Source organism: Periophthalmus magnuspinnatus, chromosome 17, assembly GCF_009829125.3.
Source record: "Periophthalmus magnuspinnatus isolate fPerMag1 chromosome 17, fPerMag1.2.pri, whole genome shotgun sequence".
NCBI lineage: Eukaryota > Metazoa > Chordata > Actinopteri > Gobiiformes > Gobiidae > Periophthalmus > Periophthalmus magnuspinnatus.
In genome coordinates, this window is record NC_047142.1 from 7,050,640 (window position 1) to 7,077,022 (window position 26,383).

Here is a 26,383-nt window from a genome sequence, read left to right on the forward strand (position 1 = left end):
AGGTGACAGAGCACAATGAAATGAGGACATGGATACGGAGAGCCACACAGATACGGTGTCAAAGCAGGACTGATTACTTGTGTAGCCCTTATTAGAGGTTAGTCAATGAAAGAGGCATTTCTGGTGACTTACATATTCAACGAGTCCCGCAACCACTTATTGAGCTAATGACCTGCTCAAACACATTACCGTCTGCCACCGCCTTCTCTAAAAATAGCCCATGTAAAAAAAAGTCATGTCTATCTGATCCTGGGCCTTTTTCTCGTCTTATCTAGTGTAATAGACGTCGGAGAGAAAAGCTTTCAGCATTCCCCTTTTCAATTGAACAACGTGATAAGGCAAATCAGATCAGGGTTCATTCAAGCACCATTGGCAGCATGTTAAGTAAATTCTCCTCTTATGGAAACTCAATTTGCCCGTGCTAATCTAACTATGGCCGCTGCTACGCGTGGAGCCACATTGCCACTAAAATGTTCGAGGTACACTGCGCTGTCTGTCTCCTCTTGTAGTGTGTGGATTTGCCGGGGCAATTTTATATCTCAGTGACCTCAGTCTAACCCTATCTATCATTCTCGGCCCTCCCTCTTGTCTTTCACTTGCTGACAAAGCCGTGTCTCGTCTGCCACCTGATCTTTAAGCGGAGAGAAAATATAAAGTACAGTTACATGGGCAAAAATAATACTCAAAAAGGAAGAGTTAATTGCTTCTATCCCCATTTTGCACTTTAAAGTCATTCATTTGGAGGATTGTTTCATTATTTTTTAACAAATGGTACAACAAAAAACAGCCATAAACTGTAAAAAATATTCCATCCATATTAATTCAGTTTTTTCATCTAAATTTGATTTCCGTTCCTGATTCGTACCCTCCCTCTCCTCTCTACTTGGATGTCCATATTCACTCGCCGCTCCCTCCCTCATCTCCTCCCCGTATTAACCTCCCCTCCCTCAGCACTACTTCCTCCGTGGCGCCCTATCATTCATCTTCTTGTCTTTTCGGCACACTCTAACCCCTGCTTGTAGTTCCAAATCCTCTTCCTCTCCCCAGCTGCCCGCCACCGGCTGCTACAGCTGTTGTTGGTCCATTGACACAGTTCAAACAAAAGGGCTTAGAGCATCCTACAGCTGTGAGTTTCGAGGGAGTGAGCCAAAACAGATACGCGGACGACGCAGCGGTGCACCAAGGCGAGTCCGAGCATGCATAGCTAATCACAGTTAACTCCAGTGAAAGCCATCATTTCCTGTGTGAGGAGAGGCAGGCTTCCGTATAGTGGACTTGGCAACGGCACCGCAGAGGTTTAATGAAGTAATTACAGCTTAAACGTAGCAAGATGGGTATGTTTAGAAGTGAGCATCACAGAGCTATATTGACGGAAGGTATATAGAACAGCATACAAATTACAAATGAATTGAGCCACACTTATTTTTGGTAGCACTAATTAAGTAAGTAAAATAGGACTTTTATATGTTTCGTTAGGGACATTGAGCACATGAGCAGTTCCTTTTTGTGGGAATCTTTTGTTTTGTTTTTGTTTTTTTTAATGGCCAATCTGAATTTACATATTTACTGAACATCATTACATCATTATTCAAGTATAAATGGCCTTACTTAAGTACTGGTAATAGAATAATAACTACAGTATTAGCATATTGAGTGTGAGTGTCATGACCACTGCTCTCTCTGCTATTGTTGTTACCACAAACTGCCAATGACTAATCAGTTGTGCTACTCTCCATGTCTGGCAGCAACTTGAAGTATCATTGTATTAGGAAGCCAAGGAAGGGGAATGATTGACAATTATATCTTTTAACCTGTTATTTTCGTCTGCCTCTCATCGTACGGTGTTTTGCTTATTGATTTGATATGGCTTTTACATTGGTCATTTGTACTAGTGCAACTATCTCAGTTTTTCCAGACTAAGGATTGGAACAAAGTCTTGACTGGTGACCATATAATGTTTATATCAGGGGTCTCAAACTCAAACTATCTGGGGGTGGCAGGAGGCAGAGTCTGGGTGAAAAAAGCTGTGTTAAAATCTTCTCAAACGTCATCGCTGTTTTCAACATACATACAGGAAATATGCCAGTTCTTGTGGATTTTATGGATATACATCGTTATTTGTTGAATCTTTTGTGACAGGAGTACACACAACCGACCACAGCGTGAGTGACATGTGTGTTTGGGGTTTACAGATTTGGCGGAAGCTACAGGTAACATGGTAACACCACACTAACATTAAACATTCATATTGTCCTGCGGGCCACAAAATATCATCTCGCGGGCCGCAATTGGCCCCCAGGCTGTGAGTTTGAGACTCCTGGTTTATATATATATGTACATGTTTGGGCAATATTGACATAAAGGAATGTGTGTAATCAGACATGTACTAAAACACCTGTAAATGAGGTTTAGGTAACAACAATGAAAGGGCTTTAAATATATCACCTTAAATGCACAAGCCTCTATTATTTAACTCATTCTTAAATTCTTAAAGGCCCTGTAACCAATTTTCCACATGTATTTTAGGAACGTTGTCCCAGTACAGATATATTGCATGAGCAGATATATTGCTTGAGGTCAGAATAAGTCAGCTCCGTACTGTCTGAATCTAATTACAAAGCATTTTATGGTCAAGAAGTGCAGATTAGCATGCAAGCTGTTGTTAGCTTTATGGCAAAACTGTGCTCTGGAAAATTCAGTATTATGCTGCAGTTGATACATGGCCCTCCTCTATGCTTATCCTTTGATTATACATACACCACTCTTTCATCACAACATCAGCTTGCCTTTTCTACAGTCTCTACATCACCCAGTCATATCGTTCTTGCTGGTCTGATGCGCAGCCCACCGCAGACAGTGGGGGTCTCTTATTACCTGTTCCCTGAAACAGCACAGATGGTCATCCCGACACACTGATTGATGGGCCTACAAGCTCACTTTATTGGCTGGGCACGGTAATGGCAGCAGCAGCTCAGGTGGTTATTGTGCTCTATCAGGCTGATGTAATAAGACTGCTGTGGGTGACATATTTTGTTTTTCTCACCTTGTCCCCGCCCAGCAGACACCCACCCACCCCTCATTCGTTACCTGCGATGCTTTATGGCCACCAGTGGGCTGAGCAAGTCTCGCCGGGCACACGACTCCATGGTAACCACATAAGGACTCTACTGGAAAAATAGGCTTCCTGTTGGGATGTGCCAACTAGGAGATTCACTACTTTTTTGGGCAATGCAAAGTGTGAAAATGTAACAATGACTTACAGTTCATTACATAATTCTTTGGGCCAGCTTTATTTTTACATTTGAGTGAGTCTGGTAACTACTACTTTGTACTCAGCCATGCATAAGTAAAAGTAAACACAGCCACAATAAGTCGATGTAATCCCTTATTCATACAGGTGTGGTCTAGGATAGAAACACTTTCAAAGGTACATCTGGATAAATCAAGACATTTCAACTTCCATCCAAAAGCAATTTTCAATCTTACAAGAAAGTGCAGACGGCTACTGCCAATTCAGCCTCACTAATACAAAAAGCTGTTACTGATAAAACCCACTGTTACCTCGAATGCTTTTTAACTAGGCTGTATACTGCAACTACTGATACAACTATGTACTAAAACGAATGGATCAATAGGCAACAAATGCATTATTCTAATTATAATAATATAAATAACTAACTGAAAGGATTATGAAATCAATATGCCAAATGTAAGGCTAGAATAATACATAAATGATGAACATCACATAGTTTAAAAAGAGTATTGTCGTGTGCTGACATGGGCAGATAATGGTCATAATTGTGTTTGTTCCAAACCACATCCTTTTGCTTGGAAAAGGAGTGGTGCTGTCCATGGTGCTGAAAGTCTTCAATTTCAGCTCTACAGTTTCCACAATCTGCTTTGAGTTGGACAACTTTTGGTGCCAGTTTGCAGTAGGTGAAAGTTTGCTCTGGCATTAGTCACCTCACGGGAGGGGCCAGCTCCGGTTTCCGATGACCCCAAACGCTGTAGGCAAATGACACTTAACAAACACAATGTACACCCACAGGGCAACATTACGCACACATCCAAAAGAACAGAACGCATAAAAACATGGCAGATGGCAAAGCATCATGGGGGAGATTGGCACTTACTTCCTCGCTTCCCTTCCCTTCCCAACACACAGCCCACAGACACACTCACACATACACACACGCACATTCAGGATCAGAAGCACAGGATGAAGCACGGCTTACTGCAGGCATGAGCCGTGCCGCCCTGGATACATTTTTAGCTGTGGAAATCAAATCAAAATCAAAATCTGTAGCTTTTCTCCTAACAAGAAAACACACCTGTCACTCAAATCTTGGCAATGCTTTGCCCTGAATTTCAATGAGCTGGGAGACTTGGGTTCTTGTGTAAGACTTGGCTTTAAAGCAGGGTGCCAGAGTCAGGGCTGTGTAGATGCCCCACAGTGCAAAGGGGCGAGAAACACTGACAACAGCAACATTCATGACCACACTCCTGCACTATTTTACTCATGAGAATACGGAGACGGAGATAAAGATAGCAGCGAAGTTTGAAAAGGTGCTGGGAGCCAAATGAGTCATGCAAACAGCAGGGAGGTAATCTCACACCTCAACTGTCAACCAGCTCTATTATTTGTCAAGGAGTAAATATAGCAAGAGTTCATTATCAATGAATATCATTATTGTACTACAATACTGTATGTCATGTTACATTAACTCACCAACCAATTCACTATTTTTGATAACGAATAGGGCTGTAGAATTTAGGGGGAAAATGTGAACTGATACAAGAATCTATACTTAACCGTTTTTGAACATGTACGTATTTATATATAGTGCCTTTCACTGTAACTCAAAGACACTTCAGATGTTTGTAGAGAGCTAAACTGTGATTTTGCTTTGTACCATGCATTTGAGCAACATTATTTTTACCCCAGTACAGATATATTGTATGAGCAGCTCTGCATCTAATTAGAAAACATTTTATTGTCTGAATTAGCATGCTAGATGCTGTTAGCCTTACATCAAAACTCTGCTCTGGTGCATTCAATATCAGTTTGCAGTTGATACATTGTCCTCCTCCATGTTTATCCTTTGACTATATATCACCACAGCCCTCTTTCATCACATCATTTTACCTATACCTATTACATGTTTTTTATCATTAAATAGGTTTAATAATAGTAATAATAAGAATAAGAATACATTGATTTTATATAGTGCTTTTCACTGTAAGTCAAAGACACTTCAGATGTTTGTAAAGATCCACACTGTGATTTACCTTTTACAATCAAATAAGCTTATCATGGCTTGGTACTGGTTCAAACAGAAAAGTGCCTAGTCAGTCCCAGTGAGTGAGAGAGCTGTGCATTGACAAGAATCTGGAAACATAATATGTATTGATCTAAGTATTGTATGCAGAGTCAATTGTTCCTTATAGGCTTACTGGAGGATAGTTATTAAAAAACTATGCAAATCAAGAAAGTCTGACACTGACAAAGAATACTTGATTTGCCAAAGTGTTTTCTACACTTACATGCAAGCAGCACAACTTTTCACTCATGATATGGCAGACATGTTTTTATTTTAAAATAATATTGGCTTTTGCATTGCATTATCAGACTCTAAATATATCAAAAATATCTGTTCAAATAGGTCAGCCTTATCATTTCACGTCAAACACTTATATTTAGTTCATAGATATAGAGAACAATCATTATTACTGGAGTTATTCTATTCTGGAACAAGGTCTTTTGTTTAAGGTCACATTTTAATGAGTTGGAAAAGAGCAGCTCAGCTTTTCAGTCCTGATACTTGGCTTTTGAGTCATTTTTGATACCCAATTGTAACACCTTTCCATCATTTTTTCATCCGTAAACTACAGTAAAGCAATATGAGATGTTCAGTTTAACGGTGTCCAGTAAATGGTCTTTTAAATTAACTTTCTATTTTTACATCTGACCTGAATAAGCCCCAAAACACCACTGACCGTAAAAGTTAACCACTCAGTCTGAAATAACCTCCTACTTTTGACCTCCATTTTGTTATTTTTTTCTCCACCAGAGCAACAATGCTACAAAACCCGTCCACCCACACATCTCCAAGGTCAGGCTGACTGAAGCTGCAGCATTCTCAACAGATGGACAAGCTGCCTCTGCGATGGAAATGCATTAGCGATGCCTTAAAAGTACATATGATGCAGATTATCAGAGGATGGGAGGAGACCAGCGTGGAAAAGTGTTTATAGGCTAAAGTTAAGGACATCTGCGGAAGTGATGAGTTTGTAAGCTTTAGTAATAGCTTCACTTCATTTTGCAGCACCACTATAAAGCTAGATTGACTTAAAAGGGGTCAGTATAAGATTTATGTCATGTTTTCATCCAAACCGTTATTGCCCGATTTAATAGCACTATGCATTCATAATCTGGTTTGTTTACATTCATGCTGTATCATGTCTGTCCATTAGCATACATTTTCCTAATCAAATAAATAAATAAATTAATAATAATGTAGTCTCTGCGGAGAAAATCTAGACATCGTTATATTTTGTTCTCATTATTCTGCCACTAAACCAAATATCTAGGCTTGGGGTGGTTACAGTTATTATAGTACAGTTTGCATTAAAGCTAAAAAATAACATTACATATTTTTGATAGGTCGTACTGCAACAGATTTCACCATCAGTCAATCACCACACTCTGCACGGGTGTGTTTGGATCACACAGGTGAAGTTTCCCACCAGGCAACATGAGAAAACAAGAGCTCTTCTTGTCCACAACAACACAAACATCTTTTGGAAACACCTTACAGGCGTTGGCTAATTCCCTCCTGCGACATGGCCTCTCTGTTCTCTCGTCTTCACAGGCAGCGCATCCTTGTGTCTCTGCCTCATTACTTCGCCTGATTCCTGAGTCCTTGTCAACTCACTGTCCTATTAGCATATCTGAGGCCCGCGGTTGACTCTTATCCTAGCGGGAGATCATGGAGGACTCTATGTACATACTGATAGCTTCATACTTATTCAGTTGCATGTAAAGCCTAATAGTTAATTTGACATATTAGCGCCCAGTTTAAATCACAAGACCCCATCTGTAATTCTGTGCCTATTTCTGGATGGTTATGTGTCTACTGAACAAAACAGTTGATTCCAGGTCTTTAATAACCAGAAAACACACATGTATATTGTAAGCGCACAAAGTCTCACACTGTCATGTAGCAGCCAATTAGCTGGCTTCTTGTGCAGCAGGACCACAGCTCCCTGACAACGCCGCACACCTTCATCTCACCAGACGTCAGCATCACCATCATACCATGCCATCTTCAGATTTCAGTCCAGACTTCATTAATGAGATGTGCCATTTTTACCCCCTGCCTTTTGCAAATCACCGCTTTTGAGTGAAAACTGAATTACAAGGTGAAGACTAAAAGAAGAGAAGTATGTATGGTGGAAGTCTTCACGCAGGAATAATGCACATACTGGAACTCAGTCTTGAAAATACTGATCAGGGATAAAGCTTTTTAGACTGGAAAACAAAATTAATATTGTATCCAACAGTGGTTAGTGACAGTGACAAAAGCTCTAATCTTAAAGAGGACATATTGTGAAAAATTGACTTGTGAGCTTTTAATCATGTTAGAACAGCATTCCTCACCATAAGCTTATACTTCAAGTTGTATTTCAATTGGTTCACGCCTGTTTGAGTAATCCTGCTTTGTCCTGCATTCGAGGTTCAGAAAATTTCTGTTCTTACCTACCCCCAATCCCCACTCTTACTTACTTGTGAGCATTTAAAAAAAAAAAAAAAAAAAGTCAGACTCTGGGTTGTGCATGTAGAGTTTAGTAGTGTGATGTAGCTTTTTTCCACAATAACAATCTGCAGCTCAGTACAGTGAAATGTCATTATGAAGAGGCGGGGCCTAGCAGTTCTTCAGCTTGTAACAGGAAGGCAATTAACCATTTTCTACCCAACAGTCATACAGTGATCTACATATGTTATAGTTTAATACTAAATACCCCCCAAAAGAATAATGTGTAGTGCATAAAAGATAGGTTCTCTTTGTAGACAGAATATCAGACATATGAAACTAATTTAGAGTTACTGAACAAAGATGTTTTTTTAAAAAAGAGTGCAAAACGATTAATGCCACATAATTACTTATGTTCTAAGACATTGTGTTGTTTTTGGACTGTTCAAAAGCTTGTTGAATATCACACCTTTATGATTCTAACCTCAAGATAGACTGCCAAAAGTGTGTGTTGTTGTCGAACACTGTAAATAAAAGGTATTTTTGCAATACTGCAAAGGAAACAAAGAGGCAGCAAAACACCTTACACCTTTCCCAATGAACAACTACACAAGGGACCAGTGACAGCCAAGCAAGGACCTGGCAACCTTTAGTCAAACACCCATTAACATAGGTTTGTATTGGAAGCAATCTGAAAGCTGTCCTAACAGCTTGGACTACCTTCAAATGACATATATTAAAAATGTTTAGCTTGCATCAGATCTACTCCTTTGCACCATAAAGTAGCATTTCATAAATCCTTCTTTTTCAGAAGTAATACCATTTTCAAAATTATCCTTAAAGATTTTTTTTTTTCACATTATGCACACATTATAATTCTAAATAAATAAACCATCCATATATAACTATCCATAACTTCCAGTCATTTTAGTTTACACATCCTCCTTGTTTATTTTTGCTTTATGTGAGCAACCCTGGTCTCAATGGGAGGTGCTAATTAATTTCCTTGAGAATGGTGTTGTGTTTGCTGATCAGACAGCAGACTCCTGTGCATTGTGCTGCCATGGTATCACCTGTCAGGCCTGGTCACATGACTCAGGTATGTGTCCGCCGAGAGCTCATTATCTCCACACAACATGTGCCTGCAGCTCTGAAATCACCATGCAACATAACCATGAACACTGCCTCAGTATACAACCTATATGCTCACGGTTAAGAGAAGGGCAAATATCAGCATGTACACTAGTGGAAGAAGAGGCACTTATATCATAACACGTGTTGACTAAGAATATCACAGCTACACAAAGACAGGTATTAAAGAAGATGCAAAGGAATTCATTTTTAGATGTGTATTTTTCCTGAGAGGGAAACTCATGCTTTATTCAGCATCAATATCCTGGCACAAACAAAATATAGATATATAGTGCTAATAACAACAATTGTGAAATTGCAGTTTATAGCTTGGAATAATACTACTACAGCAGAAGTTAAAAAAAAAAAAAAGTACGTCAAAAAAAAACATCAGCTTTATTTGGTTTGTTGTACTGATCTAACACTGCAGCAAGCAAAATACTTTCACCATCAAGGCTAGGAACTGCAAAGCAAACAATTAATTTTGGAAAGGCAAAAAGGTACTGGGCTATTTTAATGCTGTCAACAATATCCACCACTGAAGACAAATACTTCAGCGAATTGCATTTCCGTACCACACAGCCATGGACAAGCCCGAGCCTGTCACCGGGCCTGCCCATGATGTGAGGATGGAGATGGGATTTGCGACGCCGGATGAATCTCTCCTTGAGGGGCAGTAAAGTTGTGAATAGAATTGAAAGTCAGCGTAATGGGCTAGAAAAACTGCATTTGTCCTTAGTGTCATTGCCAAAAATCGGCAAGTGTCACAGTAAAGGGAGAGACAAAATGCTTGTCAAGGGGAACAGGCTCACGCACGCATGCTTTCCCCCAATGACTGCCCATTATTCTCACTCACTCACACAAATAGTGCGCTGGTGATGGCATCCTTCAGCCCAAGTGGAGACAGAGTAATCATGAAACGCCAAAACCAAACATGGATTGTGTCAGCCACCTGCACAAAACACAACATCATAACAGGGGACAACATGCCACCATTAAACCTTTTCAAACTGTGAGATCGTCGCTTATCCACCCTTGATGCTGCATTTCTGCCCTGCCATGGTAACATCTGAGTAGATCAAATCTAATCAAACCGTGCAGTTATTTTTCATTAACTGCCATGTGGAGGTGAAAAGTAACCTTGTCTTTTTTTTTTTTTTGTGTGGACACTGACTGCAGCAGAGCACCCAGAACACGGTGGTGGGTGGAACCGGCTCCCTTCTTTTTTTGACAGTAAGAAAAGTAGATCTCTAACTATTTGTCTGGATGCAAGAATGTTTTCGGCAGAGTTAGACCAGATCCAACTGAAGATATACGTAGCAGTTTAAAGCATTTACCCTTAAATTAAATCACATGAATTAAGGTTGAAAGATGAATCACAATCAAATCAAAATCACAACATGAATGGATGCTATTAGCAAATTTCAAAATCACAAGCATAGTTTCCACCACAAACAACAAAATACCCCATCTTATCCTGCATGAAAACTGCTATATTTATAGTGTGGATCTATACAAATATGTTCTGAAATGTGATTCTTGTATTAGCTTGTGAGTTCATATTTCCTTGTCTTTCTGATAATTCTTCTAGATGCATATAAAATGTGAACTCTGAGCAGAATTCTCTAAATCGGAAACATTGTTTTTCGCATATAGTTCAGCCCTACTTTGATTATTTTTAATAATTTGAATTCTGCCTGTGCTTGTACCGTACCTTCAACTTTGGCTCGAGTCCAGTCCATATGCATGTCTCCAACTTTCTATGCAAAATTTAAACTGCAAGCTTGATAACACACAGGAGGACTGGCTTGAAGCGAAGTGAAAAGAATACTTTGAACATTGGCTAGCGGACAGCTTCATGCACTTCAAAGAGGAGGATGCCCACTCTCACCCTCTGAGTTCTGATCACGCAGTTTGTCTTTTAGCATCGTCAGCCATCTTGTCACTCAGTACACCTCTCCTAATCATTCTTGTCAGTCAGGGGTGTATCTGTCAACACAAGTCAATGGCACCACTTCCTTGTCTGTGATTGAATAATGAGCCATGTGCCATAGTAGTGAGACATTTTCAAAAGTAATGTCAGAAGTAATGTGTGGCGAAGTGAAATATATTTTTCATTTGGAGAAAAATTAGTTTGATGTCAGAGCAGAGGAGTGTGAGGTTGACCAGAGGACAGCCCTGGCAGCAGCAAAGGGAAAGCCATGCCCTTTTTTCAAGAGAAAAAGAAAGAGGGAGGGATAGGAGAGGAGAAGGGTGGAGTGGGTGTCTTCAGATGTGGCAGTGCTGATGAAAAGACAGGCAAATAGCTGGAGACAAGAGGAGGAGACAGAGGACGGAGGAGGAGAAGGACTGAAGCAGTGTGCATTATTCATCCCTGCTGACACATCACAATCTCTGATTCATCTGGAGAAGGGCATCAGTCAAGTCACAACCATCTTTGAAGCTTCACTCATCCCCGCCTGTATGGAGGGGACAGCTGCACGTGCACACAGATATACATATGGTCAAAATAATGAATGCTTAAAGATGTGGCTTCATCTGGCATTTTATGACTCAGCTTAGGAGAACAAAGAATGTTATGAGAAAGATAAGGAAAATAATCATGTAGAGGTTATAAGTAGCAATTTACACCTCTTTATTAGCTAGGCAATTGCTTAGCTGTTTGTTTTAACGTTCTTGTTATGATCACTCTTCAGACTCTTTGCAACCATGCCTGTGCATGTTTGACTTGTGTGTTTTCAAACAACAAATCATCTTCTAAAATTATAACCTATAATGTTCATTGAAATTCTACACCAAAAACAGATGTTATGGTTTCTGAAAATCATTTTTTAGAGACATGCTGGAAAAGCAAATTTAGAAACACGGTTTCATGGAAAGATCCATACAAATACAAATGAACACCATGAAATTATTCTTTAAACAAGAATGCATAGATCCACCAGCACATGTTATACAACCTGTTTTAATTCTATTTACTTTATGTAAATTGCATTCACTGTGAATCTCAGGCCTTGTGCTATAAGGGATTCTCATAAAGACCAGCTTGTTTTCATACATTAATATGCAGCTAATGTATATGTATGTTAACTGATGGGGACATTTGTGCTATTATATGTAAACAGTTCCTGGTCTATCTCAAGAGGCCTCTTGCTTAAACAAATGCACCTTTAAAACACTGAAATCAGCCCATTTTGAAGCAGAAGCATTACATTTCCATTGTTTACTCCTGTATTTGGATGATATTGCAGAGAGCCTTAAGGAGTTCATTTTGCATTCCTGTGTTGCACTTTCTCCATCCTTTGTATAAATAGCCCTTAGATGCTCAGGCCAGACAAAAGCTTACTGTTTGGACGGTTTTGAAAAGGTCAATTAATATCAATGCCTCAACAACAACAAACATTCTGTCTGCTGGTGGTACAGGTGGCTACGCTCGCTGCATTTAAGTTAAATTGACTTTCACCTTTTTTGACTGGTATGCTAAGATTTACCCAGAAATCTTCACAAAATCTAGGCCTACAGGAAAAAGTGTAGGAGTCAGTTATAATGCTACACTCCAAGAAGAAGTCTTCAAATGGGGCTTTTGACGTGAAACCAAAACCACTGGGAGAAGACGTCACCAGAAATATTCATGGATCATACACGAGGAATAAGAGGGAGCTTAGAGGCCTGTATTTGAACTCTGGCAAAATGCTATTTAAGGTAGTCTGTGCATGAGTGATTCTGTGAGTGGGGGATGTGAGAAAGCAAAAAGTACACTTTGAAACATGAAACCACAATTCCCGTTTGGAAAAATGGAATAAACTTGTAGTTATGATCAAGAACTACAGTTGGTGACAATGTTCATCTTTGCTTTGGTAATCCTGATTTAGAGCTGTAGAAAAATGTGTTTGGTGAAATGGAGGAGGACCAGAGCATTGTTACAATATAAAGGTTATTTCTGTGTCAAATATATTATGGTGGTGACTCTTTTAAATGAATGACACTTGCATTAATGTACTACTTATTATATGTATTTTAAGTACAATGTAGCACTTGATTGATATCATTTGTGGACACAATTTCCAGTTTGTGAAAAGAGAAGTAGGTCTGCTGTATTTGACATGATGATGACCTATATAATGGAAGAATAGCCCTGGGAATATAGTGTCATTGAATAGGCGTAGAGTTAAAAAGCATAGGGCTCTGTATATGCATGAGTTAACCTATTATTATGAAGTGTTACTGTGCGTAATTATAGACGTATGAGACGCCTATCTATGCGGAACAAAACGCCATGTGTGCAGATGGGCTTGTTTAACAGTGCCAGATGCAGAAGCCATCTATTGTCTCCAAAAGTTTACGCGCTTTGCCCCTGTGCTTTCAGTAGCCATTTCCCATGCTGCCTTTCTGTTATTAAAAAGCTTGAACATGTGTATATATTGTAACCAAACGAGTGTCCATATCATTTGCATAAAAACGTGCCAAAGCCTTTTGTCAAGTTTTGCATTCTTTGGACTCGAGAAAGCCAAGTGTTCCCTGGCAACCTTTCATTTTGCCATCAGCACAAGCCACTTCCATCGAGTGGATAATGAACAAAGGCTCCAGCAGCGTGCCCAGGTAGCCCATGCAGCCCATGCAGCCCAGCCAGCACAGTCAAAGGTGGGGGTTGAAGACGGACGCGCACTCTCACAGCGCTGTTACCAACCTGCCAACATGCATAAAACAGCAGCTCCAGAAATGATCAGACCCAAAAATATCCCAGAAAGTCCCAAGAGAAGCGCGCTAAAGCTCCTTACACAGGCTAACATGCTTCTTTGGCGAGGTACTTTTTCTAAAGGTAAACCCGACAGGTGCAAAACGCTACATCAGGGTGGGGTGCGTGCCTTTTTTACGCACAGTTTATGAATATATTTGTGTTACCTGGTATGGAGTGCTCCTGTGTCTTCGTCTCTGTCTGCTAGATGCATGTGGGTGGATTTGCAGCAGAGAGATTCTTCATCGGAAACGGCGAGGCGAAAGCGGAATGTAATCCAGGCAGGGGCTTCCTCGGACAAAACGTGTCAGCCTTTTTGTGGGCTGGAGGCTGCATCCAACACTCGGCCTTTTGTTGCGGGAAATTTGGAAAGAGCTCCTTCGGCTTCTGCTGTTCCTTGGTCGGGTTTTGTCAGGAGCTCATCGCCGGTCGGACGGCCTCACATCCAGCCAGTTGATGTCATTGATACTCCCTGCCTTGTATCCTTCCTTGCCGCCCTCCTCCTGCTCTCTCTCTCTCTCTCTCTCTCTCTCCTCTCCTCTCTCCTCCGCTCCTCCCCCCTCCCAGTTGCCATGACGTGATGCAGGCGCTGATCTCCAATAGCAACCGTATCCCCCATCACCCCTATTGCCCCCATTACACCCCCTTCCCCTCCGTCCTCCTCCCACTCTGGTTTACAGCAGGTCTTGTATTGGCTTGATTTTAGTTCTCCAAACCAAACTCTGAGCACCCATGGGGCAAACAGGGAAGATAAGCACCGTGAAACCTTGTAGATTCCCATAATGTAGTGCCTAATTATAGCTGTTGGCGGGAATACAGAGTTACAGAGTCCCATGTCTGCTTCAGAAGTTCAGAAGTCCCTAACTAAATGCGTTCAAAATTGCAGTGAATGTTGTGGGCGGTAGTCTATTATTGCACAAGAAAAGGTAGAGCTGAGGACAACAGCACACAGGAGGTGATTTTAATATTTAGACATTTGTTACATTATGTGAACGAATACGCTATAGGCCATGCTGTTATGAATTAATATTTGATTTTAGGTTTGATGCGCTCCGTGTAGATGCCACTGTGAAGGCCAGCTCAGACGTGTCTCTCAACAAACGCTCCAACCAAGGTCGACTGGATGCAATATTAAATCAAATGGATGCATGAAGGACTATAGCCCTGACGACTGTAAATGTATTTGTGTTCTAAAATACAGGCCTATTAAATGAGACATGCCTTTTCTGGTGAAAAAGTGACAAAATGAGCACAGTGTTTGACAGTAGGTGGAGGGTAATCTGTGCTGTCTATGGGTCACACTATGGCAAAAGGGCGCACTAACAGAATAGAGCTGTGCGTAAGGTGTTGGAGAAGGGTGGTACAGTGCTTTAGGATGTTTAATGCTGTGCTATACCCAGTCAGAAATTCAGTCTATGAAGCGTTCTTATTTCACCATTTGGTTCAGTTCAGTACAACTGTCAGACTCAGATTTCAGCCTGTCGTCTAACAGAGTGACATCATATATAGCCCACATCTGTGTCACATTAAGAATATGCAAATACAGCAAACACTTTGTCTTTCGGCTTCAGGAACAAAGGTTTACAGTGTGACTCTTTGTTACCAGTGCCATCTAGTGGGGGCATGAGGTACTGCTGGCGGCTTGTGAACATAAATCTTTTGTGTCTTCTGAACAATGCCAGTGCTTTGACCTATTGACCTTTGTAAAGCCCCACTTCATGTGTCAATATATATACATTTTGACTTGAATGTCTCAATTACAGCAATTTCTCACCAATTTGAAAGAAGATGTCAAAGGTTGCCTTTTGGTGGGTCAACAAATGTATTGTATATACTCAATAGAGCACAGAAATGATCATCAAAATGTCATTAACCATCTGGGGCTTCCTGACTAGACCAGGGTAATTGTAGTTTAAATGCAGTAGTAATAAAATGTCTGAGGTTATGAAAACTTATCTTAGGAACTTAGGAATGATGTTACGATAATGCCTCTGTTGTCATAGGCCACAATCTTGGCTGCTAACCTCGTGACCTGCCTGACTGTATAGCATTACAGTATTCCCATTTTCAGAATTGAAGCTAGGGCAAAAGATCCCTAAAATTAGCCGAGTAAGAGCCCTGTCTCTAGCACTGCCCCGAAGCAGTGACGTTAATTGGACGCTATTTATACTTTAAGAGTTCACAACTTGGAAAGATCAGATTTCTGTTATGTTTTATTTTGGCATCCTCGCACATAGGCGAGCAGAGGAAAGCCCACTGGCATATGCTACTGCTAATGCTGTTATAGCAGGATAACAATTTTGAATGAAAATAGAAAATTAACACTCTCCAAGTGAAATCAGACAACACAATTCTAAAAGCTCAATATAGAATTTTTAAGAAGTGTGGAACAGCTTAAGTTCCAATACATGCAACTCGTGAAAATAAGTCACCCAGACTGTCGGGATACTGAATTTTATTCAAGTATCTCAGATACTCTATTCTTGGGTTATCATCTGTTAAATAAACCAGTTGAGAAAGAAAGGCATCATTAGTTTGTCACCTAAATGTACAGTCATTTTGAATACTGTGTTTTGCAATTTCACACCCAGCAATTCCTCCATGATAACCCAAGATCAACAAAAGAGATACTAATAAAAATAAGACTAAAATGAAACTATGACAGATAAACCCACCCAATACATTCGTGTGGACAGTATCTAGGAATTATGGGGAAATGTAACACATTTCAGAAATGTGGCTAATCCATGTCCCTTAATCTCACACTGTTGTGTAGAGCAGACAAGACCAAAAGCACATTTATAGGAGAACATTTGGCTTCAGTGATGTCAACAACAGTACAGATGTAGGCACACTAAGACCACATTCAAACTGGCCAACTCGAGAAAAATAGATGTGAAAAATTTATCTTGTAAATATATTATACATAAACCAATTTATAGTAAAAGGATCATTCCACTTTAGAACATGGTCATGTCAGGAAAAGCATTTGAACCAAACAATAATCCTGTTGCAAGCTGTTTGTTGAGTGGATTTTTTGTGTTACCTTTGATTGGATTATCAACCTGCATAGAAGTCTGTACACGCCGGGGCTTCAGCTAACAATGGTGCTTTACTATACAGATATCACAGCCTCTAATCAAAGACAGTCTAATCTTATCACACAATGGGCATCACCTGCAGTTCAAAATAGCTTCAAATCCCCATTAAAATGTATTTGTCTGTTAGGATCAAACCTTGTTCTCTACATTTGGCACAGGAGCTCTTCCAAAACATTTTCATAGCAAATAACACTATGAAAAAAAAGCTTTCAGCATATTTAGGTCTTAAAGATTTTAAGTTCATGCTCATTACCAGGCAAGTTCTTAACAAGTTTAAACGCGTTCACTAGTCCAGTCTTCTCCAAACCAACTGTAGACCAACCAAAAGATGTTTTCATTTAGAGACTTTATAAAGCAAAAAGCAGGCGAATTAGTCACACAGGTTAGCTCAGAAGGGGAGCTTATTGCTATGCTCTGGTTTGATACTGTGCACAAGTGCAGGCGCAATGCTGGAGCAGAGCACAGTCAGTGGAGCTCGATGAAGGCCTCCATCTCCTCAGAGATGAGTCCTCTGTATGGCAGTCTGTGCCGCTCCACAGCCTGTGCCGCCAGGCACTGCAGGGTCACATAGTTCAGAGGGTAAAGTGCTGGATGTCCGCTGCTCTGCTCATCTAACAGTTCATAGGCCGTTTTCCTCTGGGCGTTTGTGGCATCAAAGTGGGCCCCTGCTTTCATGAGTTGAGCCATGATCTCCGGACAGCCATTTGCAGCTGCAATGTGCAGAGGTGTGTTGTTGTCACAGTCTCGTGAATCCACGTCCGCACCACACTCCAGCAGCAGAGAGGCCACAGCCTGTGAGGGGAAGCGGCCCACAGGGTATCTGCCCACTGAGGTGGTGTCCTTGTCCACCGCCATGTGTAGGGGTGTGAAGCCACTCCGCCCTCTGGGGTTGAGTTTGAGCAGGCGATACACTGTGTGCTTCTTCTGGTGCTCCTGCTCTGGTGTGCAATCTAGTTTCTCCAGCAGAAAGATGAGGTGAAGGATGATGGACAAGGCTTTGGTGAACTGAGGTGCCTCTGGGGGGTTATCTCTCTGTGCAATAGCTCTTTCTACCTCTCTGACACTTTTCCCAAGGACTGTCATCAGGTCATGAAAAGTGACTCGTGTAGACAAAGTGCCTTTAGCGCGGTCCTGAAGCACAAAGGAAAACAGTTCTGCAAAAGAGAGGAAGCTGGAGGCAGTCATGGGGCTGAGGGGGTCTAAGTTGCTTTGCTGCATGTCCAGAGCATACTTCCACAGACTTATGCAGCGTTCAAAATTACCTGAGTCCGCATACACTGCCCCCCTGTAACGAATGTAGTAGGAAGTGTCTGGATGGGAGGGGCCAAGGATGCGTTCTCGGACTAGTAAAGCTTGCATCCTCATTTCATCTGGATCCGTGATCAGAGCCTCCAGCTCCTCGGCAGTGTTTACTTCCTGAGCGCAGCCATAGGCAGGGATAGGGGGTCCAGGAGGGGGTTTCGCCAGAGAAGAGGCTTTATCACCTGGCTTCCTCAGCTCCATGGCCCTCCTCCAGTATTTCATAGCACCCAGAAGATCACGTTTCTTGTCCACAAAAGTAGCACCAAGTAGTTCAAGAGCATCTATGCGCTCCTCTCTGGAGGTGCGAGGCTGATGGGCCAAATACTCCACTATGTTGGTGTGACCCGTGACACTGGCTGCCAGTAGTGGGGTCATGCCGTAGCCATCCCTCTCCATGCGAGCATTACACTTGAGTAGCATTTTCATAATATCTAAACTACCGGACTCTGCACAGTCATGAAGTGCCGTGTTTCCTTTTACGCTCTTGCGGTTCACGTCAGCGCCTTTGTCCAAAAGAAACTTTGCGATCTCCTTATGGCCTTTGTAGCAGGATATCATAAGGCAGGTGTGGCCATGGCGGTTGGCCACCTCCATGTCGGCTCTGTGCTCTACCAGGTAGCGGACAATCTCCAGATGTCCATCGAAACAGGCGGCTCTAAGTGGCGTGGAGTTAGTTAAAGTGGCATTATTGACAGAAGCGCCGTGTTTCAGCAGCGTTTTGACCACAGGAAGGTGACCCGCTGCAGAAGCCGCCCAGAGCGGAGGAGCCCCTTCAATAGTCTCACCGTCAAAATTAACAGAGCCCCCGAGTTCCACATTGGCTTTACAGTGCTCTATGAGGTAGTCCACGACCTCCAAGTGTCCGTACCGAGACGCTATGAGCAGCGGCGTCCCGCCTTGGGTCTTCTCTTCGGCTAAAGCTTCTAGTTCCTCTGGACTTTTGTTGCTCAGCAACTTCTGGATAAGTTTTAGCTTACCATCTCTGGCAGCGTTGTAAACCGCCGTGGTTATATCCATTTTACACACGGAGTGCTCCAGAGCTGGACATCAACCCCATAACCACTCGATCACAGAAAGACAGACGAGTTTGGAGGTGAAAAGCCGAGAGACGGGTTCTGACTCGAGGCTCTGTTTCTGCCTCTCATCTTTCTGCCATTTTGAGGCTGCTGTCAAGATGGCGTTTGTGTTGTTTGACAGATCTATGTTTACGATTCTCCGGTGAGGCATTATGGGATTTGTAGTTTAAGTCAGACTGGCACGAACATATGTGACCACCTACAAAACTACATTACCCACAATGCAGTCCGGTTGAAAACATATCAGTTCAGGTGATTGGTCGGCTCATTTGTTATAATTGGGTTATGCCTCAAGAAGGTGCACGCTCGGTCCGTGGCAGAGATGACTGTACTGTATATATTTTTAAAACACCATCCAGTGGACTGACGAATCCTTAGTTTCTCGTAGTCATACTGGAGGTTAAGAAATTTGAGAAACTGAAAGTTAAGAAACGCTAAATAAATCACCACATTATAGTTGCATAATTACACACTTTATGAATGCCCTAGGAATATGTAAATAATGTTCATGAATACTTGTAATTTACTCATTTCTTTTGCGATTTGGTTTCGTTTTTATTTAGTCTGTATTTGAAATGTCAGTGCACCTTTATCACCAGCAGAGGGAGTAGTTGTTTTAGATGAATTGACAGTTTTACCCGTGGAGCCATTCTGTGAGGAACTGCTGCCTGTTGCTTTATGTACACTTTAGCAACTGTTTTCCCCTCTATTGTCATATCTTTGATGGAGCTTTTAGATCTAAAATTGTAATGCACTTTAAAAGCACATGACAGGTTAAGGAGCAAACTCAGAGGAACAAGAATCCAATTTGTTGGCAAAGCTGAGCCACATGAGCAAAGTGATTTATAATCTCTTGTTTTTAATTCATGGTATTAGTAAAAACGACAATTTAATCAAATTGTTCCTTTCAAAGAACAAATCTTTGGCAAATAATTATAGTTTTATTCAAAAACATCTCACAACAGTAAAATAAATGCCATTTCAAAAAAGTAATAATCAAATTGTTCAAGTACATGGAGGCTTTCTGCATTTTAAACAGACGTGCAAAAAACACATTTGGTCTTTATGTTTTATACAAAGATACAGGCCAGCATAAATACGCTTGGGGTACAGAAACATCATAGGTAGGCAACATGTTTGGAGGAATACATTCAAAGCAACAGGTCAGCATAGTTTAAAAACTAAAACAGGACGTAATATAGGAGCAGCGGTCTCCAGTAGAGAAGCAAAGGAGGGACACTTTTGGCATCACAATATTACACTTGTGAATATTGCAAGGGAGTTGGAGAGGAAAGGGACAAGTCAAGTCTTAGAGCTGTTGTCTTGACAGGTAATCCCTAGAGTCCTGCCAGCAGCTCACTCAGCAACACCTCTCTCTCTCCTAAAAGCACATCTCTCTTCAGACTGGTGCCTTTGTTGACAACCTTCACCTTCATGGCCAGACTTTTGATCTGAGCTTGTGGGAGTGAATCAAAAAAGAAGTCTTCATTAAACACCGGGTTTCTGCTATTCTTGATTATAGTGCTCCTCTGCTTCTGCTGTTTGCCCGGGTTAAGGTACAGTGCCACACAGCAGTTGATACTCTTTACATCAGTCTCCCTGTTGTATAATGCCTCAGCTGCTAGGACTCGCACCCTCAACCTGGATGCCTCAGGGTCGTAGTGTGTGCTGAGGCGGAGTGTGCCCCCCTTGTGCAGGTTAATGGTGTGTTCTCGCTGTAGGAGGTCGGCAGCGGTGCCTCTCAAGCCCCCTCCCTTCGATCCTCTGAAGGCTGGGGAGGGAGGGCAGCGGGTGCGACGCCTTTGCATGTTGGGGCTGTTGTCTGCAGAGCTGCACTCATCTGTGGACAAGGAGCTGTGGCGCGCCAGAGAGCGCTTAGCACGAGACACCTTTGAGAAAAAAACAGAGCATTTTAGTAGTACCTTTATAAATAACTTCAGCAACACCTTGTAGATGTGTTAAAACGCCCCACCTTGGCTTGTGTCTCCTGTGTGATAGAGCGCAGTAAAGATGCAGAGCGGGACAGCAAAGGGGAGTTGAAGGGTGAGGATTCAGCAGAGGAGCAGGTGTCGCTCTCCCCTCCACTGAAGTACCTGTAGGGGTTGGGGTCAGCGGGGGTCAGCAGTGTCCCACCCTGGGAACGCCTCTGTGAGTTAGGGGAGGTGAGGGGGCTGCTGGGGTCACTGTGGAACAGGCTCTCTTTCCTCCGGGTGTGAGGCGACTCCACCAGGGTGGAGAAGCCATAGGAGGTCTGGGCCTTGGGGACATAGGGCAGAGACATGGCGGTCTGTGACTGAGGGTCTGCGTTGGTGTTGGGCTGCGCTGAGGGTTTGTCTGTGGCTCCTGGCTCGTCCGCGCTCTCGATCTGGATGATGTGGCGGTTGGCAGACTTCTGCAGACTGCGTCCAAAGAGGCGTGGGCTGCTGCGGGCTCGGGGGCTCTGACTGCAGATGGAGTGATCTGAGGAGGAAGGTCTCAGAGCGGCACGGGGCTGAGGCTCAGGGCTCAGGGACTCATCTGGAGGGCAACAAATGAGTTTGGGAGGGATGAAGAAGTCTGGAATCTTCTCTGGGGTTAGCACATTGGCATAAACAGCCACAGGAATAGCCTCTGTGGTCTGAGGGGTCTGCTGAGCTCCACTGCTCTCCACGGAGCTGCGCAGCTTCTCCAAGAGCCACATGTTACACACAGCTGCAGCCAAACTGAACGATGGAAATAGAGAAAACATCACCTCACTTAAGTCACTCACATGAATCATGCACCTAGTGCCAACAGACAAAATATTTCCTAAATTGACGGACCTGACTGAGGAGGCTCTTAAAAGCATAGCTTTTTTTACATGGCAAGTAGTTTAGCGTTGTAACCATGATTTGATTCAAAAGGAACTTTTAAAGAGCTCATTGTTCTCATCTTGTAGAATAAACACTTGATGTAAACTGACTGGTGCAAAGCTCCTCATAAAGCCATTATAATTAGAACCGGGTGTCTCTTTAATCTCAAGAATAAACCGGAATTAATAAACTAAAAAACTACAACAAAAACATACAAGAAATAATATGGTAAAACAATCTGTCGTTAGTTGGATCACATACCTGTTGATTGAGAAACTGTTGCTTGAGCGCTCCAAGCGCGCTGTGCGTAAAAGGTATTTTCCCGCTCGTGCGACTCCAAGTCTGATCCGGGCGCTTGGCAGCGGTAAAAGGCTGCTGCCTGCTAGATGAGGCACACTCGCTTTATATAATGAGGTCTGTGACTTCTGAGCCAATGAGAATGTTGTGTAACCTTCCTGCAATATCTACCCCACCATCAAACTGTGCGCACCACTGAAGCAGTTCTCTCCTCTCCACAAAGTGTTGGAATTATAGGCTCCTTCCTCTCGCTTCACTGATTCTTGAAGAAAACGTCACGATTATATTTGACGCTCACGTGTGGTTTATTACAGACTAAAGTATTATTAGAAGTGATTCAAGTTGTTAATTCATTTCTGTAGTCTATACATGAATGATGAACTAATCAATCAGTTTAATAGGCTAAAAAACGGCCAATAATGTCGACCTTGTTCAAAGACAATCTTGAAAATGTTTCTTAAACTGTTTTAATGAGGCTACTCCGAAGTAATTTTCGTCAAACTAAAATAATTGCAATTTCCAGGTTCCAAAGTCATGACAGAGAGTGCACAGGGCATTAGGCTAATCCTTAATGGCGGCTTTGATGTTTACAGACCTATGTGCAGATTATTTCATTAAAACATGTATCCTTTAGCTCTCTGTTTTGGTTTATTATTATCAATAGTTCAATTCATAAACCTTTATACTCTTGTGAGACTTAAAGGAAAACTCTTTTGCCTAATTAATACATTTTAATTTTTCATTTTCAAATGCAAATTCACAGTAACATACTGAAGAATAACTGAGTTGATTTCACAGTAAGGTCACAGTAAGGTCACAGTAAGACGATGGGAAAATCTTTCACAGCACCAAATAGTTTCACAGTAACTTAGTCTGAATGTGTCACCAACTGTAAATTTCACTTTATGCTATTGCAAATTTTAGATTAAGCTATTCAAAATTAGATTCTACTTTTGAGTATTATGATGTTGTAACTGTCAGATTTAACTCCAAAAGACTCAAAAGAAGAAAAACAATTGTGAAGAAGAATGAAGGAGAAGAAGAAGAAGAAGAAAAACAAGAGTGAAGAAGAATGAAGGAGAAGAAGAAAAAGAAGAAAAACAATTGTGAAGAAGAATGAAGGAGAAGAAGAAGAAGAAGAAAAACAAGAGTGAAGAAGAATGAAGGAGGAGAAGAAGAAAAACAATTGTGAAGAAGAAGAAAAAGGAGAAGGAGCCTGCAGCCCAGTGGGACTTGCCAGGTGTAAAAGATGGAGGTGGATTTGTCATGGTATGAGCAGCCATCTCGTAGGAGTCATTTGGACCAGACCACGTTTTAATGGTCCAGCAACAAATACACTCTCACCCCACTACTACTTTCTGTGGATACATATTATTTTGCAATATCTGTATTTATAGTTTCAAATCCAAATAATTAAAAGTTTTGATGCTACCAAATCCAGACTCATTAGACTGGAGAGGCTCGGCGGATAGGAATCCAGCTGTCCACTGTTTCCCTGAAAACCTCCAGTGTACAGTGGTAATTGCTGTTTAAAGAAGGCTCTAACAAGAAATTCTTATATAAATGAGATTTGAGTGTGGTCAATAAGGAATTAGTACTACACCATTAGGAATTGTGCAGTGGGGTGGTGCAGATCAAGACTAGAATCATATCAACCTAGATTGTATTTCTGTCTTTTTTTAAAGGTGGCACAAGTTATCATCGTCACCTGGTTGTCTCATAAAAATGTTATTAATATGTCTACAATGTACACAGACTAATAACGCAGGATTACTCAAATATGTGTTAATGAAACACAACTCTGGGTATGTTTTTGAAGAGGTAAAAACATTAAAACATGGCTGAACACTCACAGCTGTCAATTTCCAGTAATATACGACCTTTAAATTATAATATACATGCCAATACAAATGGGCTTATTGCATTACAAAGACATCTGTCCAATGTGTATTAATAATCAATGTAACTATTTCACCTGGACATATTGACACTTGGTATATCTCCACACGCTGACAGTGTAGTAGCTCACATGTGCAGTGACGTGACAGAGGATCACGTTTAATTGGACACTGAGCTGCCTTTTTTAATGAGGCCCATGACTTGAACCTTCGCTTCTCAGGTTTTCCACAGACCTTCAGCAGCCAATAGACAGAATCAAACGCTACATTTGTGCCTCCAATTACCACCCACAGGTTCTACTGTAAGTGGCCGTACAGTGGACATGACGGGCCTGTTGACTGCTTCATGTAACGCTTGAAAGATGAAAAATACTGTTGAAATCTCACTTTCTCTTCTTACAGTCTCTGTATATTTTTTAACTCACTCTTGCTTGTTCTTTGCCTTTTTTATTAGAAATGTAAATAACTTAACATTATGACAACTATCTACAAATCAGGACTGAATTAGATCAAATTATTTAACGCTAGAAACTTGCAAGCCAATAAAAACCTGCTGAAAATTGATGTTGGTAAAAAGCTTGCAGTATATGGAGAACAGAGAAGACTGGAGAGACTCCATGAGTGGCTTAAGTAGTAGGCTATTTAATTGTAATTAAAGGGACTCTACCTGATTTTTACTGTCTGTAAAACAAAACATTTTAAACTGTTTGCAATGGTCCAAAGTTCACTTACCTTATGCATTCTGAACACCCTAATTATTCACTGTGATGAGTTTCTAAGTGATTTGACAACTTTCAGAGACCTGAGCAGAGATTTGACATCACAATAAGATAAACAACTAGCTTGTTAACCATGCACTTCCTGATTATCTTATCTAACACATTTTAATTAGATGCAGTCATGAAAAAACGTATTTACTGTTTTTTGATCTCAAGAACTACTTATACAGTATATCTGCAATCGGGTACAAGGGCTTTAATGAAGGCATTATACACAAATAGACTGTAAGTTATACTTGTACACATACTTTGGATGGTCAATCCATTTTGCAGTTTTATGTATATATATATATATATATATATATATATATATATATATATATATATATATATATATATATATATATATATATATATATATATATATATATATATACATATATTGTAATACTTAAAGGTAATACTTAAAGGTGCATTATCAGACTTTTAGCGGGTCGTCCATTTGCTTGTCATAATGGAGATGTTTTCATATATTCTATTAGAGCTGCTTTTGCTTTAAAAATACTCATACTCGAAATATGAATTACTTCTATGAGAGGGGTCACCTCACCACAGATCTCACCTAACTTGGTCTGGTGGATTTACCTGCCCTTCTTCATGAAAGTAGATATGTTTAGAAAATTCTAGGCAATGCAGTGACATTTACATAGAGACACACGGGTGGCTGAACCTCCAACAGAAAAGTTCCATAGTGGACCTTTAAGATGAGATTAAAATATCTAGGTGTAAGTTTCAGCCGTGCAACTACCTGACATTTATTATTGCATCTGCTCCACCTCATGATGACCAAGACCTCTATAACTGCTAATAAATTGAAGGAATAATGTATCTTTGTAACTGATACTGAAAAATCCACAGAGACGGCTAAGCATATTCTCCCCATCCATATATCCATACATCTAAAAATACCCCTACACAGCCACTGCACTCACCCTATTCTACCAGTTGTTTTCACCTCATTATATGCTCCATAGTCCCACTTCTTCAGGTTATTTTACATTGCAGCAGAGGTTAGCCAAAAACAGAGCTGTGGACACAATGGACTGTAATGGTGTACTCGACCTACCCATTAGAGACAGAGGGATTAAGGACCATATCAGCAAAAATTGATCCAACATCACAGAGAAAATTGCAGCTCTCTTTCCTCCATTTTAGCTTTTTTTTGTGAGCACATGTAATGGGAGCGCGAAAGGCAACCACAACCTATTGATTTCAGAGCTCATTACTTGCATAGGGCTGTGTTGACGTTGCTTGAATTTATATGTGAAGAATAGTACAGAGTACAGAAATGTCAAACTAAATGTCATTGGGATTAAGGCTCTCTGTATTACACGCAATGGTCCGATATTCAGGAAAACACCCACTCGGAATTTTTGGGTCACATAAATATGCTTTGGTTTGTAGCAGTGGTTCAGTTACAATATCCTTCAAACTGCAGTAACCTTTTTATATGGAAGTTAGTTCCAATCCCATGAGTTT

General features: G+C 41.1%; 3 protein-coding genes across 9 annotated transcripts in view; all 3 read right to left on the reverse strand.

The window, feature by feature from the left end:
* LOC117385326 (receptor-type tyrosine-protein phosphatase S-like) overlaps positions 1–14,095 on the reverse strand; it is a 71,001-nt gene extending 56,906 nt beyond the window's left edge. For 5 of the 7 annotated variants that reach the window (XM_033982624.2, XM_033982623.2, XM_033982621.2 and 2 more), the window contains exon 1: positions 13,788–14,089. The gene's annotated coding sequence lies outside the window, so the exon portion shown is untranslated. Of the gene's footprint in view, positions 1–13,787 lie in introns of all 7 variants that reach the window. The other 2 variants (XM_033982619.2, XM_055228751.1) reach the window with 1 other exon arrangement.
* Positions 14,096–15,266: 1,171 nt separating this feature from the next.
* Positions 15,267–19,221, reverse strand: fem1a (fem-1 homolog a). The gene has a single exon (XM_033982626.2). It carries the CDS (start codon positions 19,038–19,040, stop codon positions 17,187–17,189), a length of 1,854 nt encoding a protein of 617 aa, XP_033838517.1. The 5' UTR covers positions 19,041–19,221; the 3' UTR covers positions 15,267–17,186.
* Positions 19,222–20,079: 858 nt separating this feature from the next.
* Positions 20,080–21,798, reverse strand: LOC117385329 (C2 calcium-dependent domain-containing protein 4C-like). The gene is made up of 2 exons (XM_033982627.2): positions 21,072–21,798; positions 20,080–20,988 (listed from the first exon to the last, which is right to left on the reverse strand). Exons 1-2 carry the CDS (start codon positions 21,777–21,779, stop codon positions 20,437–20,439), a joined length of 1,260 nt encoding a protein of 419 aa, XP_033838518.1. The 5' UTR covers positions 21,780–21,798; the 3' UTR covers positions 20,080–20,436.
* Positions 21,799–26,383: the final 4,585 nt, after the last annotated feature.

Excerpts from the sequence above, each read along its gene's own strand:
- fem1a (XM_033982626.2), bottom strand. The coding sequence starts at position 19,040 with ATGGATATAACCACGGCGGTTTACAACGCTGCCAGAGATGGTAAGCTA.
- LOC117385329 (XM_033982627.2), bottom strand. The coding sequence starts at position 21,779 with ATGTGGCTCTTGGAGAAGCTGCGCAGCTCCGTGGAGAGCAGTGGAGCT. Across the intron at positions 20,989-21,071 it reads CACAGGAGACACAAGCCAAG|GTGTCTCGTGCTAAGCGCTC; the intron begins GTGGGGCGTTTT and ends TTTTTCTCAAAG.